Source organism: Xenopus laevis, chromosome 3S (assembly GCF_017654675.1).
Source record: "Xenopus laevis strain J_2021 chromosome 3S, Xenopus_laevis_v10.1, whole genome shotgun sequence".
NCBI lineage: Eukaryota > Metazoa > Chordata > Amphibia > Anura > Pipidae > Xenopus > Xenopus laevis.
In genome coordinates, this window is record NC_054376.1 from 113,187,688 (window position 1) to 113,204,815 (window position 17,128).

The 17,128-nt window shown below is 36.6% G+C and overlaps 1 protein-coding gene across 2 annotated transcripts in view; it reads left to right on the forward strand.

Annotated features, from left to right (window-relative positions):
• LOC108712409 (teneurin-2) overlaps window positions 1-17,128 on the forward strand; it is a 1,104,728-nt gene that overhangs the window by 919,083 nt on the left and 168,517 nt on the right. For both annotated transcript variants that reach the window (XM_041588750.1, XM_041588751.1), the window contains 2 exons: window positions 6,004-6,204; window positions 11,400-11,585. In XM_041588750.1, the coding sequence (XP_041444684.1) occupies window positions 6,004-6,204; window positions 11,400-11,585 (387 nt within the window). The remainder of the gene's footprint in view (window positions 1-6,003; window positions 6,205-11,399; window positions 11,586-17,128) is intronic.

Genomic DNA, 17,128 nt, shown 5'->3' on the forward strand with positions numbered 1-17,128 from the left:
CGAGGTTCAATGTTAGCCTATGGGGACCTTCCAGCTTTCTGGATCAGTTTTTTTCTCAAAAGTCAATCTCCGAAGCAAATAATTAGATTACATGGAGGACACGTGACACTATGGGGCACATTTACTAAACTCGAGGGAACAATTCGAATTGAAAAAAATTCGAATTTCTAATATTTTTTTGGGTACTTCGACCATCAAATGGGTCAAATTCAATCTAATTCAATCGAATCGAATGATTTGAACGATTCAAAGTAAAAATCGTTCAACTATTCGACCATTCGATAGTCAAAGTACTGTCTCTTTAAAAAAAACTTCGACGTCATACTTCGCCACTTTAAACCTACCGAGGTTCAATGTTAGCCTATGGGGACCTTCCCCAGCACTTTTCTACGTTTTTTTTGATTGAATAAAAATCCTTCGATCGATAGATTAAAATCGTTCGAATCCTTCAATCAAGCGATTTTTATTTGATGGTTCCATCAAAGTATTTGCGGTAAATCCTTCGAATTCGATATTCGAATTCGAAGGATTTTTACTTCGAGGGTCGAATTCGAGGGTTTTTTAACCCTAGAAATTTGACCCTTGATAAATCTGCCTCTATAAGTAGACTACTACAGTAGATTTTCCCCTGGACCAGTCGATGATAAAGTAATTCTTCTAGCATCTTCCTTGAAAATTTTGCCCCTTTCGTCCCTCCATTACTTGACTCTATCTTAGACACAAAAAATAAAAGTGAGAAGAAAACACCCACATCTGTTTCTTGCACATTTTCTTTGGAAAATCATCTGTACATGGAATATAATTTAGAGAAATAATTTAATGAAGCACTCTGATCATCCATGACCCATCACTAATGACAATCCATTTTCAATGCATTTGTATGGCACAGTAAACAGTTTGCTGAAGCCTATATTTAATTAAATCAATTGTTTGACAATACTAAAAAATCCTACAAAAAATAACACTGCAAAAATGTGTCCAAAACCCAAGTTTTCAATGTCTAACCAAATATCTCAATGAAAGAAACTGCTGCTAAGCTTCAACTTCAACTAATTGTAGTATACAATATATATGAAATTCACACACAACTCTATGGAGGATTATTAAATATAAACCAAAACGTTCGGAAAAAGGCATTTCACAGAATGCACTAATGATAGTATATGAGGTTTGAAGAACAAACGATGGGTTGCCTTTAAACAGTGAAACATGTGGTAAATGGCAAAATCCCCTTATGTTTAGAGGAACATTTGAATACATTACACACCAATGAATGGATGAAAACTGGGTACGTCGGCATCAGTAATTTAAAAAACACTAGCATTTTTCTGCCAAATCTTCTTCAGACAATAATAGATTGAAATGAGAGACCGTTTCTGTGCCTGCCAAAAATATATATATATATAAATATATATCAATATAACCATTAGTAGAACATCCTATAGCAACACAGCTTTGCCAGCAATGTTTATACATGCCTTTTAAAAAGAACTCGGTAAAACCATAATAAATTATTTTTTAAAAATATTGCTATGGATGCAAGAGAGACAGCGATTACCTCTCCAATGGACTTACATGCTAAGGAAGGAACAGAGATAACATAGACAAAAATTAAAGGTTTACAAAAAGGAATATTTATTTATAAAATTTGGTTTTAAAAAAGATAACTTGTACATATACATACATATATGAAACTTGAAATGACTATAGCCCTGCATATTCTGCCTGTACAAGAAGTAATCCAATCTTCTCTTAAAGGCATTACCAGAAGCTGTGGACTGTTATGGCATTCCACAGCTTCACTGCACCCGCTCATAAGAAACATTGGTGTTCTGTTTCTCAAGTTTAAAGAGTTGACGTATTTTCCTTTGTTCTAGCCCTTCGGTTTTTTTGTTCAGTCGATTCTAGTGATGGGCAAATCTGCTGCGATGGATGAGAAATTTACGGAAATCGTTTGGCGTTTGAATTTTTTTTTGTTGCACGGCGTCTTTGACACATGCGTCAGGTTTTTTTAACACACTTTTTTTACGCATGGCAAAACGAGTCGTGTGACAAATTTTTGCCGCAGTTTCGCAAACAAATTCACCTGCTGCAAAACTGCTAAGTTCACTGCGAACCCAACAATGGCAACATTTTTCACCCGTCACTAGTCGATTACCTTTTATTAGTTTAGTTGGATGTCTCTTGAGACTGGGTCCCAAAATTGCAATGCATATTCAAGGCTAAGTGCATGACAGGGCTATATAATGAAGCATAGTTGTCATCTGTAAGTCAATACCCTTTATGATTAAAGACTGAAAAATGAAAAATTGTGGTTATGATTGGATGACTGACTTTGGAACTCTAGGCAGTGTCTCCTAAAATGAATAGTCATCCAATAATAACCACAATTCATTTTCTCAATGAAGGTCACTACCCAAAAAAATGTAAGATAATATATATATATATATATATATATATATATATATATATATATATATATATATATATATATATATATATATATATATATATATATATATATATATACAGTCCCAAGGTGCACACCGTTTCCATAGATAAGGACCTGGGTGCCTGCTCATGTTTTATAGAAGCAAAAGTAGAAAAAAAGCAGCACTCACAGGATTTGCAGAAAGGTTCAAAAATAGAAAGGATCTTTATTGAAGCTCAACGTTTCGATCCCCCACAGGGATCTTCGTCAGGAGGGAAAACAAACAATCCATATAGAGGAGATATCATGGATACAAATTTGCCTTTCAACCACCTCACTTGAGTTTTTTAACCGTTTTTCACATAAAGTTTTAGGATGATTGAATACTTGGGACAACACAGTTGGAGACTTGCTGTATTTTAATAAATAACAGTCACATGTTAGATTTGGTTAATATTTCTATTTTTAAAAATATAATACTATGGTCCTTTTTTTTTTAAAAAAAAATAAAATAGTTAAACTGTGTGTTGTTACAATTGGAGCTTCACACTGATTGGACATGGGGGGTATTTAATGATGCACTTCACTTCCTGTCATTATCCTGATGACGGCTCCATGTGAGCCGAAACGCGTTGATACACCATGCATAAATAAAGATAGAGTGATACACGCTTGATGGCGGTTGATGTAAGTGTTTTCATGGACTGAGATATATATATATATATTTCATAACATTTATAGCATCAGACTGGAGGACCTGAGGCCCAACAGTGCTTCCACCACAGGCAGTGCCATAACTAGAGGGGGACGGGCCCTGGCGCGGGAGGCGCTGCCGGGCCCCCGGCCCCCCTCCGTACACCCAGAACCGCCGGCCATACACCCGGAACCGCCGGAATCGTGGCGCGTGAGCTGCCGAGGGGGCCCTGAGGGGGTGCGGGCCCTGGCCCAAGCGCACCCTCTGCTCCCCCGATAGTTACGCCACTGACCACAGGGTCCCCCTCCCCAGATGTCAAATGTATATATGTAACACAACATTGTTGCCTCTGTTACCAAGGATATTACATGATCTATATTCATTGAACAACCACTTTTAATTGACATCAGTGCTCCTTCAGCAAGAAAAAATAGATCAAGTAATGAACTCGGTGCCTGTCCACATTTCATAGAACCCAAATGGTTAATGAAAAAAATTGAACTTAAAAACCACACACATTTTTATCCGTCACTATAAAATGATGCAATTTATTTCATTGATTAGTCCTCCAAAAAATAATGAAGCTGTGTCATTCATATGCCCTTATCAAAGTTGAAAATGGAATTGGAAACTCTGATTCAGCAGTATTTTTTATTTAAGTTAGCTTTTTAGTTCGGATATTCATCATGGCTACGTCGTTCAAACAATTTACCTGAAATAGCAGTGGCACTGAAATCAATATGATCCATATTTTCTGCTGCAATAAACACTGTTGCACTATTAACAGATTTGCAAAGAAATAAAAATAAAATGGAACATTTGTCAGGTTTTGCCCTGTGTTGCGGTAGGGGCATAAGTGAAATTGACAAATTGGGTAACCTTAGTACTGTTGCAGTTGCCAGTTTCGTGCCGGAGTAATTTTTCAGTGGCATTTAACTTCATAAATGTAATTCTTGGTTCATCAGGGGCCTACAATACATATTGTTGCGAGAATACTGTTGACACCTTTGTGTGTGTTTTTATAGTTGCCTGTAGGGTAGAGTTATGCTTTCTGCCCCTTTCACTTTTTTAGAAAATCTATAAGGACTTCATAACTAAATAATTTCTAGAGATTCAGATTGGTCTAAAGGCTCTTGCTTTCCGTGGCTCATACGTTGCAATATGTAAAACATTTTCATTTTGTCATTACTGACCATGGTGTTTGTAAACTAAGATTATGGGGCAGATTAATCAAGGGTCGATTAATCGATTGATTAAATAATCGTTCGACTATTCAATAATCGAAGTGTCTCTTTAAAAAAACTTCGACTTCAATGCTTCACCAAATTAAACCTGCCGAAGTGCTAAGTTGGGGACCTTCCAGAGCATATTTCTAAGTTATTTGTATTAGAAGGAAAACCATATGAAAAAATTGTACAAATTGAATGATTCGAAGTACGATCAGAGTACGATCGTACAATCGGAATACGATCGTACGATGCAAAAAATCCTATGAATTCCACTTCAAAATTCGACTCTTGATAAATCTGCCCCTAAGTATACATTTTATTTATTTAGAGCTAGTTGTATATGAAGTGTACTGTATATTAGTGATGGGCAAATAAATTTGCCAGGCATGGATTTGCGGCAAATTTTCATGTTTCACCTCCCCGCAAATAACAGAAATAATTGGCAGATGAAAAATTTTGCGCGTCAAAATTGTTGCGTGCCAAAATTATTCTGACACCCATTGACTAGAATGCATTTGCGTTTTCCAAATTTTTCGGCGAAACGCAACAGATTGGCCCATCAGTATTGTACATTTTTACAATACATCAATAGCACAGAAGGGGAACGAATGCTGAAATGAATATGCAATTAAAGGACCATTCTGTTCTGCCACAAATTTTAATAGCAACTAGGATAATATGTTGCCTTATAAAACTGACATGATCATAATGAGGATTCTTGTTTGTAACTGATATGAATAAAAATGGGGTGGTGTAGCTGGAGGGTTCATTTATCATGCATGGACAAGGCACATATTGAAAAAAACAGGTGCAGGGTTTTTCATAACAGGGGTGACTGCACACCCTTACCACACCCGGTAAGATAAGCCTGGTGCATGATGATGAAGGTTTGGCACCCTCCAAAGGAGAAAATTCATCGGCACAAAGCAGTCTTGTGTGCCGGTGAATTTTCTCCTTTGGCAGGTTTTTTGTACCCACACCGTGCATGAGCACCCAGGGGTGCAGGTCCTTGTGCTCCAAACTGGTGGTCTCTATGGCAGATAGTAAGGACAGGACTTTTTGTGCCAAAGGTGCAGATATGTCCCAAATGAAAGTGCTTCTTGATTAAGCACTAAGAGGTTCAACTTTCTCTACACATTTTTTATGCATTGGCTATTTCCCAACAAGAGTTCTATGCAACTGTTTCTATTACAGATAAACCTATAATCCAGATTGCTCGGGACCTGGCATTTTACGGATAAGGGATCTTTTCCTACTTTGGAACTCCATACCTTAAGTCTACCAAAAAAAATCTTGCAAACATTAATTAAACCCAACTGGATTGTTTGGCTTCCAATAAGGATTAATTATATCTTAGTGTGGATAAAGTACAATGTACTGTTTTATTATTACAGAGAAAAAAATATATAATTTATATATATGATTAAAATGGAAACTACTGGAGTTGGCCTTCCCATAATTTGTAATGTTCTGGATAATGGGTTTACATGTAACGTATCCTATACCTGTATAACATTCTGATGTTAACGTTTCACATTAAAGGACATTGTATTTTTCACATTCTAAATCATGCAAGCTACATAAATTATGTTTTTGACTTTCAGCCATTGAAGCTGTAGTTATTTACCTATTCTTCATTTGCACTTTAGTTGACTGCATGGACCCAACTTGCTCTAACCATGGCGTTTGTGTGAATGGAGAATGCCTCTGCAGTCCAGGCTGGGGTGGCCAGAATTGTGAGCTTCCAAGAACACAATGTCCAGATCAGTGCAGTGGACATGGGACGTACCTCACTGACACAGGTCTGTGTAGCTGTGATCCTAACTGGATGGGTCCTGATTGCTCTGTTGGTAAGAAAAATATTTCTAACTGGTTTTCTAATTCTTACCAGTCCCTTCACTAACAACATGCCTGCTCCATTAGAAATCTGGGATATACAATATTTACTGCCATCTAATTGAATTTTCATCCAGTTTTGATATTTTAATGAATTTAGTATGCCTTGTTTTATTCTCAAGCAAAGAAAAGAAAGGTTCCCCCGCTAATATTTAGGCGGAACCTCTTTTCTTCTAATCGGAATGAGTGACCTTGTGTCAGCTGGAAAGACCTACTGGTAAATAAAGCATTAGAGAGATTATTATATGATCCCCTTATATATTTATACATAGTTATCATATCACCCCTTAAGCGCCTGTTCTCCAGCGTGAACATCCCTAATTTGGCCAGTAGTGATGGGTGAATAAATTCGCCAGACACTAATTTGCAGGGAATTCCCATGTTTCACCGCAAGCTAATTAATTAGCGAAACTTAGGCGACAATTCCACCGCGTCAAAAAAACGTTTTATGCCACAGATTCGTCCATCGCTATTGGCCAGTCTTTCCTCATAGCTAAGATTTTCCATACCTTTTACCAGCTTAGTTGCCCTTCTCTGTACCCTCTCTAATACAATAATGTCCTGTTTGAGTGATGGAGACCAAAACTGTACGGCATATTCTAGATGGGGTCTTACCAGTGCTCTTTATGGTGGAAGAATGACCCCCTCCTCCCGTGACTATATGCCCCTTTTAATACAGCTCAAGACCTTATTTGCCCTTGATGCTGCTGACTGGCATTGCTTGCTACAGCCAAGTTTATCATCTCCAAGGACTCCAAGGTCCTTTTCCATAATGGATTTGCCTAGTGCAGTCCCATTAAGGGTATAAGTGGATATTCTTACATCCCAGGTGCATGACTTTACATTTATCAACATTGAATCTCATTTGCCACTAAGCTGCCCAGATTGCCAGTTTGTCAAGATCCTGTTGCAAGTGCCGCATCCTGGATGGAATTAATTGAGCTGGATAATTTTGTGTCATCTGCAAACACTGATACATTACTTACAACACCCTCCCCTAAGTCATTAATGAACAAGTTAAATACAAGTGGACCCAATTTGTCCCAGTTTCCAAAGCATACAGGGACTGAAATCATTTAGTTGCCAGATTTTGCTGCTAAAAAAATGCCCATAGACTCCAATGGGTTAAAAATTGTACCCCTCGTCATAAAAAATTTGACACCCATAGACTTCAATGCATTTGGTAAATTCTTTTCCATTTCACCAATTTTTGGCGAACCAATACGGGTCAGATATGCCCATCACTTAATTAGGGTTTATTATATGATAGAGAATATATTGGGAGGTGGATGGCAGTCAAAACAGCATATGTCTGTGTGGGAATGCTTACTCCTGTCTGAATAACCTGACTTCCATCTGGTGGGATAATATAAGAGTATGTTGAAACAAGATGCCAGGGTTCCCTACATAGAGCTACAGTTGTTGAATTGCTGACCAAAATAAAATTATATGGCTTGCTTGAAACTAAAACTCAAAAATGAGATTAATGTACAGTAAACTTACTTAGTTTGCTTCTCTGAGCTCTTTTGCCATTTACATTCATTTTCTATATTTTCTAGGGGTTTAATATTTCGATAGTATTCTACGTCTATACTTCTATAGTCAGCAACAATAGGGTTAATTGAATCCAGAAAGTGAATAGACAGTTGACACTCTTGGCCTTTGAAGTGAGCTGCTAATATGATGCTTGCCTTGCAGCATAAAACTTCCCCATAACCACTAAAAACAGAAAATTAACATAATTAAGAGAAAGCACCCTGATTACTTTAGTGATGGGCGAATTTATCCGCCAGGCGCAAATTCGCTATGAATTTCCGTGTTTTTGCCACCGGAAAATTGCCACGAATTGCGGCTGCAATTTGACTATTGATTATAATGCAATTGGACAATAGGCAAGCGTCAAATTGTCGTCAATGAAATTTTCGATGTCACCAATTTGGACACCCGCTAATTAACGCCGGCATCAAATTTCGTGAACTTTTCGCCATTTCGCAGGAAATTCTTACATTTTTCTGTGTAATGGGATAAATTCGCCCATCACTACTTTATATCAATTCATTTAATTTGGAGAATTTAGATCCCCTCCCCCTGTAACCTGTCCTACCCCTGGAGTGGGGCTAAGGTTAAATCTTTGTGAAAGCAGCTAATCTAATACAGAACAATTTGCTACTTACAAATGCCATAAAAATATTGTAACCTCTATTGGTTCCCTCCACTACAAAACTATCTTAGAAAAGCAATAATGTCCCAGGCTTAGTATATATTCCACAGGGATATTTGAATAAACCAATATAATCTGTGGAGTGTTTCAGATCCTAAATCAGTAAAAAAAAAAAAAAAAAAAATGTGACCATTTTCTAAAATATCAGCAAAAAGGTGGTGTTCAAATTATTAATGTACTTACTGTATGTGAGGGCCATTTAAACAGCTATTCCAAAAGGCAATACTTAACAAAGATAAATATTGAAGTCCATAATTAGCATTTAATTGGAACAGGAATAATATCAACAAAAGATTCTTATCATAATGTGTCTTGTTTTGCTAATGTTTTTGCATATATTTATTTGAAGTCTGGAAATGTGATCCATTTTTAATTAAAAAGAAATCTAAACACTAAATTTAATTAGGAGTAGATGGTGATCACTGTTACTCGAGTGTTCATATTTAAACTAATATTTCTATACAGTAATCATAAGGTTGAACTGACGCAAGATAAACCCTATTTGCCAGTAGGGCATATTTTTGCTTTAAAGAACATTTCCCTGTATTGTATGTTCAGCTCACTCTTTTGTTTAAAAGAAAAGAGCAAATGATTTACAGATAATAATCAAACACAGGCACTTTATCAATTGTAAAACCACACAGGCCATTTATCTCATAAATTGCATCTGTAGAAAGCAGCACAAGGGGAACACTGTAAGAGAATCCCATGAAAAGCCTTTCTAATATGTTGAAGATGTCTGGTGATAAATTCACACAATGGCAAATCTACTCTGATCATGAGTACTAAAGACAAAGAAGAGCGAATTAATACACTTTTCAGATAACACAACCAATGGATTTGTAGGGGAGAACTAAACACTGTCACAATCTCCTATAGCAAATTTTTTGGAAAACAGCTTCTGTAAAGAAATGGATCCGTCCTAACAGTAAACCCTGCATGTTTTTATTTCTGTTGGCTTCCATTGTTTACTATGACTACTGAGTTGTTCCTGTGGTGGTTACTATATTTTTCCAGTACTAAAGTGACTTAAGATAAACTCAAAAAGTACAATAGGTGAGCAAGTCATTCAGCTACAGTACACTGCCTTTAATTGAAATATAGTTATGACCCAGATGAGCACTTTGCCTGCAGTACCCCATATTTTGTCACCATAATCACAGAATATTTTTTTCTTACAAAAAACAAAGTATTTTATTTTTAGTAAGAAAAATAACTCTATGGAGTAGTTGACAGTTGACAGTTCAGATTTCATACCGTAAGTGCTTAGAAGAGTAAGACCAGACAGAGGTCCACAGTGGAAGACACATTTAGTGGCAGACTATGTTCAGCTTTCATTGTGAAGAAGGTTGTGTGGTTAGGTGAGTAGTGATGGCCGAATAAATTCAGCAGGTGCAAATTTGCAGAAAATATCCGCGTTTCGCCACCAGCAAATAAATTTGCCAGAAAAATTTGGCGCATCAAAAAAATTTGGCCGCGCATCAGAATAGTCACGCACATAAAAATTGTTGCGCGTCAAAATTATTTGGATGCCCTTTGACTTTAATGCATTTGGACAAAATAAAATATAAAATTTGTATAAAAATTGTTGTGGGCGTCAAAATTGACACGCATAAAAATAATTTTGATGGCAATTGACTTCAATGCATTTTGCAAATTTTCGCAGTTTCGTGAATTTCACAGTAAACTGGACAAATTTGCCCATCACTATAGGTGAGTGGTGAGCTACTTATATCAGCACCACTGACACAATATCATGGCTCTCTCTCCCTGTTCATCAGACACTATAGGGTATATCATGGGAAAATCTATACCTTGCCCCCTGTGGCCCAATATTTATCAACTCAAATAATTTCATTTTGAAATCTGGCACGGGGCTTGACATATTGTCAGTTTCCCAGGTGTGCCCAGTCATCTGGCTTGTGCTCTGATAAACTTCAGTCACGCTTTACTGCTGCACTGCAAGTTGTAGTAATATTACCCCTCCCTTCTCATCCCCCCCAGCAGCCCATCAGCAGAACAATGGGAAGATAACCAGATAACAGCTCCCTAGTAGAAATAAGCACAGCACTCAATAGTAAAAATCCATGTCCCACTGTGGCACCTTCAGTTACATCAAGTAGGAGAAAAAATAGCCTGTCTGAAAGTAATTCCATCCTGAAGTGATGTCTCTTTCTGAAAGGCAAAGTGAGATGGCTGCCTAAACACCAAAATTACAATAACAAAAAAAATACAATTATTGGGTTAAGAATGAAATTTTTCATGATAGAGTAAATTATCTGCAGGCTCAGCCAATGTTAGAATAGACTGTTTGATCACTGTTTGGTCCAGCAGGACAACCTGCTGTAAGTCTTTGTCTGGTGTTATCAAGGAAAAGTCTTGCTTATGGCTCTTATGAGTGATTATCAGAATGCAGGCTTTCGTGTTTTAGATGATGGGGATTAAATAAGTGATAAAAACATACTTTTGACAATAACTAAGCAATCAACAGCTTTGCCTAGTGCTGGATCACTGCAGTGTAACAGTTCCATTAGCCTTAACCGTGACCTCTGTATGTGTGCAAATATAAACTTTAATATTCCCAGTTTAAATAGTGTACAGTCAGAATGTACCAAGGCATCTAGGATACAATTAACCTGAAAAATGTTATCAGCATCAGACTATTGGCCTGCTTATAACCTCAAGTTTCCTGACAACCTTTGCACTCCTACCCACTTTTTTATATTTTGCTCATTAAACTTATACAAGTTATACTTTCAAGAAGCTCTTATAATACCTTTTCTTTTTTTATACAGTACATGATTGTTTCTAAAGTATTCACAAAATAAAGTTGATATCTCATATTGTCTTAAATAGGCCTTAAAAGGATTATATATGTGTTTGTCTGTTCTACCTTTATAATACTCATTTATATTTTCCATGTTCCAGAGGTATGTTCTGTGGACTGTGGCACTCACGGCGTTTGCATTGGTGGAGCGTGCCGCTGTGAGGAAGGTTGGACTGGGGTGGCATGTGACCAACGCGTTTGCCACCCTCGCTGCACTGAACATGGAACATGCAAAGATGGAAAATGTGAATGTAAAGAGGGCTGGAATGGGGAGCACTGCACCATTGGTAGGCAAACGACGGGCATCGAAAGAGGCACATATTGCTTTATTCTCATACAACATATTGTCAAAATTGTAATTGTGTTCTGTTCCATAAAGGGCGCCAGACTGTAAAAATTTAAAAATCACATAATTTGCTAAAAGAAATTACAACTAGGTATATTTATATGCAAAAAAATATTCTGGTATACTTTTTAATAGAAAGAATAGCTGGGCAGATTTTTTTTTCCTGCAATTATGTCTACATGCAAGGGTATTCTTGACAACCATAAATAATCTGCCATAAAAAATTCATTATCTTCTGGGGGAAATTGCCAATGCAAAACATAAGTAAAAAACACTATAAGGCAGACCTTTATGGAGCATTATTTTTGACAACCCTCCTTACTGCAAGTGTTGAACTGATCAAATGCATGACTGCTACGAAATTCAGAATTTGATTTTGAATTATGACATTATTACAGGAATTTGAATTGTTGGAATCCTATAAACCAACCAAATCCACTTAAGGGCCTATTTAAGATTATCCATCTTTTTTCAGAATGAGTAATCTTTAAGAAACACTTGTGTGAGTTTCCTAACTTAATAGGTTTTTGGCCGAAAATTATTTCATCCAGCAGAAAAGCACAAGCAATTTTTAATTGCCTCTAAATGTCACATGACAATGTTAGCAGACATGGCATAGGTTTTACATGTGCAAATTTTAACTTTATCACGTTGAACCCTTCCAAAGAACTTAAGGCCATCATGAAGTTTAACTACTTATCATTTATTATTTACAGGTTCTTTAAAAAAAAATTTAAGTAAATAAGATGAGGGTTAATTTACAAGGTGGCAAGGTGACATTTACATAAAAAAGACAGACAAATTAAGTTTATTATGTAATTATCAGACTCGTATCATTTGGTATATGTGGCTTGGGCAAGATGGTGCACCTTAAGCTGGCTGGTTCAGAAATATAATACATAAGTCAAGAACATTATAAAGCAGACTTTTATGGAGCATTAGTTTTGACAACTAAGGGGCATATTTATCAAGGGTCGAATTTCGAACTGAAAAAACATCGAAATTCTAATTCAAAAAAAGTGTAAAAAAAGAAAATGTAGGAAAATCATAATTTGATCTTAAATGATGCCATATCACAGTTCTTTGTGCTAGAATTTGGGTTATTGAAATATTGAACCAAATCCACTAAGGGGCAGATTTATTAAGAGTCGAATTTAAAATTGGAATTTGAATTTTTGAATTTTGTTATGGTTAAGGGGCACATTTACTTAGCTCGAGTGAAGGATTAGAATAAAAAATACTTCGAATTTCAAAGTTATTTTTGGCTACTTCGATCATTGAATTGGCTACTTCGACTTTCGACTACGACTTCCAAAAATCGTTACACTATTCGACCATTCGATAGTCGAAGTACTGTCTCTTTAAAAGAAACTTCGACCACCTACTTCGCCACCTAAAACCTACCGAGCACCAATGTTAGCTTTTGGGGAAGGTACCCATAGGCTTTCCTAGCTTTTTTTGATCGAAGGAAAATCGTTCGATCGATGGATTAAAATCCTTCGAATCGTTAGAACGATTTTTCCTTCGATCGTTCGAATGAAGGAAATGCGGTAAATCCTTCGACTTCGATATTCGAAGTCGAAGGATTTTACTTCGCCGGTCGAATTAACCCTTGATATTCAACCAATAGTAAATGTGCCCCTATAACCCTGAAATTCGAATTGTGAATAATTCAAACTCAATTCGAATTTTAATTTGAATTAGAATTTCAAGACTTATCAAACCTTGCCCCTTTAAAAATTCAAATTTGAATATTCACCACCTAAAACTTGCTGATTTCGTGTATAAGTCAATTTTTAAGATGTTGCTAGCCATCCAGACATTCGAATATGTCCTGAATCGAGTTTAGTCTAATTTGATTTGAATTTGATTCGAGTTTTCGGGTCGGTAATATTTGTTAGAGTTTTAGATATTCTTTTTTATTAAATAACCCTCCAGTCGAATTTCGAGTGTATTCAAATTTTTTTAGAGTTAAAAAAAATTCCCATGAATTCGAAATTTGACCTTTCATAAATGTGCCTCCCTATGTGACATGGAAATGTTAGCAGACATGTCAAGGTTTTATCACATGCAATTTCTACATTCCTCAAGTTGAACCCTAAACACTCATGGTCATCATAAAGTTTAACAAACACATACAGATAGTCTGTTATTTATTTTTTATAGGTTTTTTTAATAAAATAAGATAAAGATTTATTTATAATGTTGGCAAGGAGTCATTCTCCTTAAACAGACCTAAGTTTAGTTATCATGCAATTATCAGGCTCGCATCATTTGGTATGTGGCATATGGGCAAGATGGCGTACCTTAACTTACCCTTTGCCTCTATTCTCTGATCACAAGTCCTAAGTTATGCAGAGAGTGATAAAGTCCATTTAGTTTGCTTTTATGGAGTTTCCTTATCTAGATAAAGGGGTTTATATTTTAAGACCCTATATTTTTTTTTGCTTTACGATCTTTCCAGCACCTACTCATTTATCTTTTTACTTGTCAGTGCATTGGTAAAATGCCAAAGCCAATGAAGCTCAGTCTTTTCTCAGCTCCTGCTTCCCTTGTAAATGGCAATATTGTTCTTGCCAATATTCTCATTCTGAATTGTGTGCACATGGAGGGACCAAATAATAGGACTGGCAAGACTGATGAAACTTTTTCAAGGCTGCAAAGAGGAATGAAAAGACTGTAAATGGTGCAGAGTGAAGTACAGGGCTACTGAATGGTGTATACTGGTTGAATGTTAATGAGAGCCTGTGAAAAGGCGAGTAGATTTCAGGCTCAACTTCCGCTTCAGCTATGCATCAAACTGGAATTGAATGCAATGACTTAATTGCTGACAACTCTAAAGTCTCTCAGTAGTCCCAAATGGTGATGCATCAATACATGTTATCAATGGTACTAATTCCTGGTCTATTTTGTTGTTTTTGTACAAGTATATGCTAATTATAAGATTTGCACACAATACATTATGAAAGAAGACCGTCAGTACTTTATTTGAGATCCATATTGTTCCAAAACACCATTACATTATCCTTTATATAGGCAACTTTAACGGTGCAAATTTTATGTTATGTCGGTTGGTTGGCTATGTTACTGATTCTTTATAAAAGTTTACTTAGTGTACATCTACAGTCGACCAGGACGTCATTGGTACACTACCAATTTAATAAGAGGAAAGTTGATTTAGGCACCATAGGCTAAATTCATAATAGGATAAACACAAAAGAACAGGGCTATCCGGCACTGAAAAGGATCCACAGGACCAAAATACATTAGTTAAAAATGTAGTTTTATTAGTCAAAATTTAAAATGTATATCCATCTCCATAGGCCCTACGTATTTCGTACCCTCTAGGGTACTTAATCATGGGCTAGCCCCTGTGGATCCTTTTGAGTGCCAGATAGCCCTGTTCTTTCATGTTTATCCTGGTTTGCCGCTCCCTAAAGCTGGGGGTCGGGCTGGAGCACCTGAACCACTTCTACTATTTGATGAGATATTCACATTTTATTTTGGAGCACCATGTTTCTCCTATTAGCGTTATCTAAATTCATAATAGAACATTGTCAGTAAATCAAGGACTTCTTTCTCACATGATTACTTCATAGCCAATGCTGGTAAAATAAAAGAAACCCCAACAGGAATAACTGTTGATTTCTTTTTTTTTTAAAGTGTTTTTATTGGTTTTCATCACACAAAACAAATTCATACAATACAATGTTCAAGAAAAGAAAATCATACAAAGACCGTAGTTATAGTAAAGGAAAGAAGAAAAGGAAGAAGAAAGTAGAAAGAGAGGAGATTAAGTAGAGTGTGGGGTGAGGAGGGATCAAGCATCTGACATGTCTTAATTCTTGTGTTGCCAGTATAGACCTGCATTTAAAACACGTGCAGGCTATTTGTGTCCGGAATTCAAAACCGATATCATCCATATAGCTATAAATTTATCTGTGCATCCTCTAGACATATACACCGCTTTATAGTACGGTAGGGCCTTGTTAATTCGGTCTTTCCAATCATCCAACTTGGGTGCGTCCTTCTTGCTCCACCAAAGAACAATCATTTTCCTAGCATAGAACATCAGCAGCTGGAGTAAAGTCCTCCACACCTCCTGTGTACCCCAACAGTGACAAACTGGGGTGTGGCTGTATGGGGAGAACCAGAACATTGGAAATGAAGGAGAAAATTTCTGTTCAGTAACGAGTCAATTTGGGGCATGTCCACACCACATGAAACCACGTTCCTGGGTGCCCACATCCTCTATTGCAGTTTCGTTCTCTTGTAGGATCCATATGATGGAGAACTGTTGATTTCTGCTTTTCCCAAAGATAGAGATATACTGTAGATTGGGTTTTGCTTTAGAATTCCCATTAAATATGAATAGGAAGGTCACTTGCCTTTCCATGTGAGCACCAACCAAAATGCTTACTTACTAGATAATAAATTATTTTAGACATTTCTGTCAATCCAGCGTCAGCAGGGTTACAGACTTCATTAAAAAGAATCTGCAACGTGGAATAGGAAAATAATCCTTTTCAGGACATATCCTAAGGTATCTTTTTCATAATTCACATTTTATCAACAATCTTAATTGAAGTCATATATAAAGGGAGACAAGATTAATCATTTTGCCCTACAAGTAACTTTCTGTGCTCATTTGCATGCACTTACCCAGAATCCCTCGTCTATTTCACACCGTATGAGTCAGGTACTTGAACAAAATGTACCGTGTTAAAAGTTCCTAGAAGTGCAGAACAGATAACTGGATACTGTTGTTATCCAGAATGGAAATTAGGATAACTATTTCTAGAAATGTACAGTATAGTGGCAAAATAGATATAGCAGCTTGATTAACAAGTACGCGGATGGATTTCTCAATTTCTCATTTAATATATATTCGGTTTGGTATAGACGAAACATAACTGTATACCATATAGTGATGATGACCTCAGCAACTTCCCAGCACTGCAATAAATGCATCATGACCACAGGCTGCAAAGAAAATTGTGATATCAATTTGAAAGCTTGGCTATCAGTCAATATATGGTTTTATATATTAAAATATTGGACACTGTTAAATTAAATCACATCAGATCTCTCTGGAGACTCAACTTTATGCTCTAAGAAACAGTAACATCAAAATGATACATTGTTTTTTACTGATCAGTCTGAAACTGACTTTGCACTGCTAAGTAGTGATGGGCGAATCTGTGGCGTTTCGCTTTGCCGAATAATTCGTGAATTTCCATCGAAATTCGCAAAACAGCGAAAAATTCACGAAACGAGACGTGCAGCCCGATTTCGTTGCGCGTCAAAATAATTTTGTTGCAGGCGCGTAACATTGTTTTGGCGCGCAATGTTATATTTGACGCGCAGTGCAATTTGATGAAATCCATCTTCTATGGGTGTTTTGTTTTTAGAACCTTTTTTCACCTTTGGGGCTACGAATAAAAAATTTTCCCTTAGTTTCAAGCTTTGTAGTCTGTGATGATA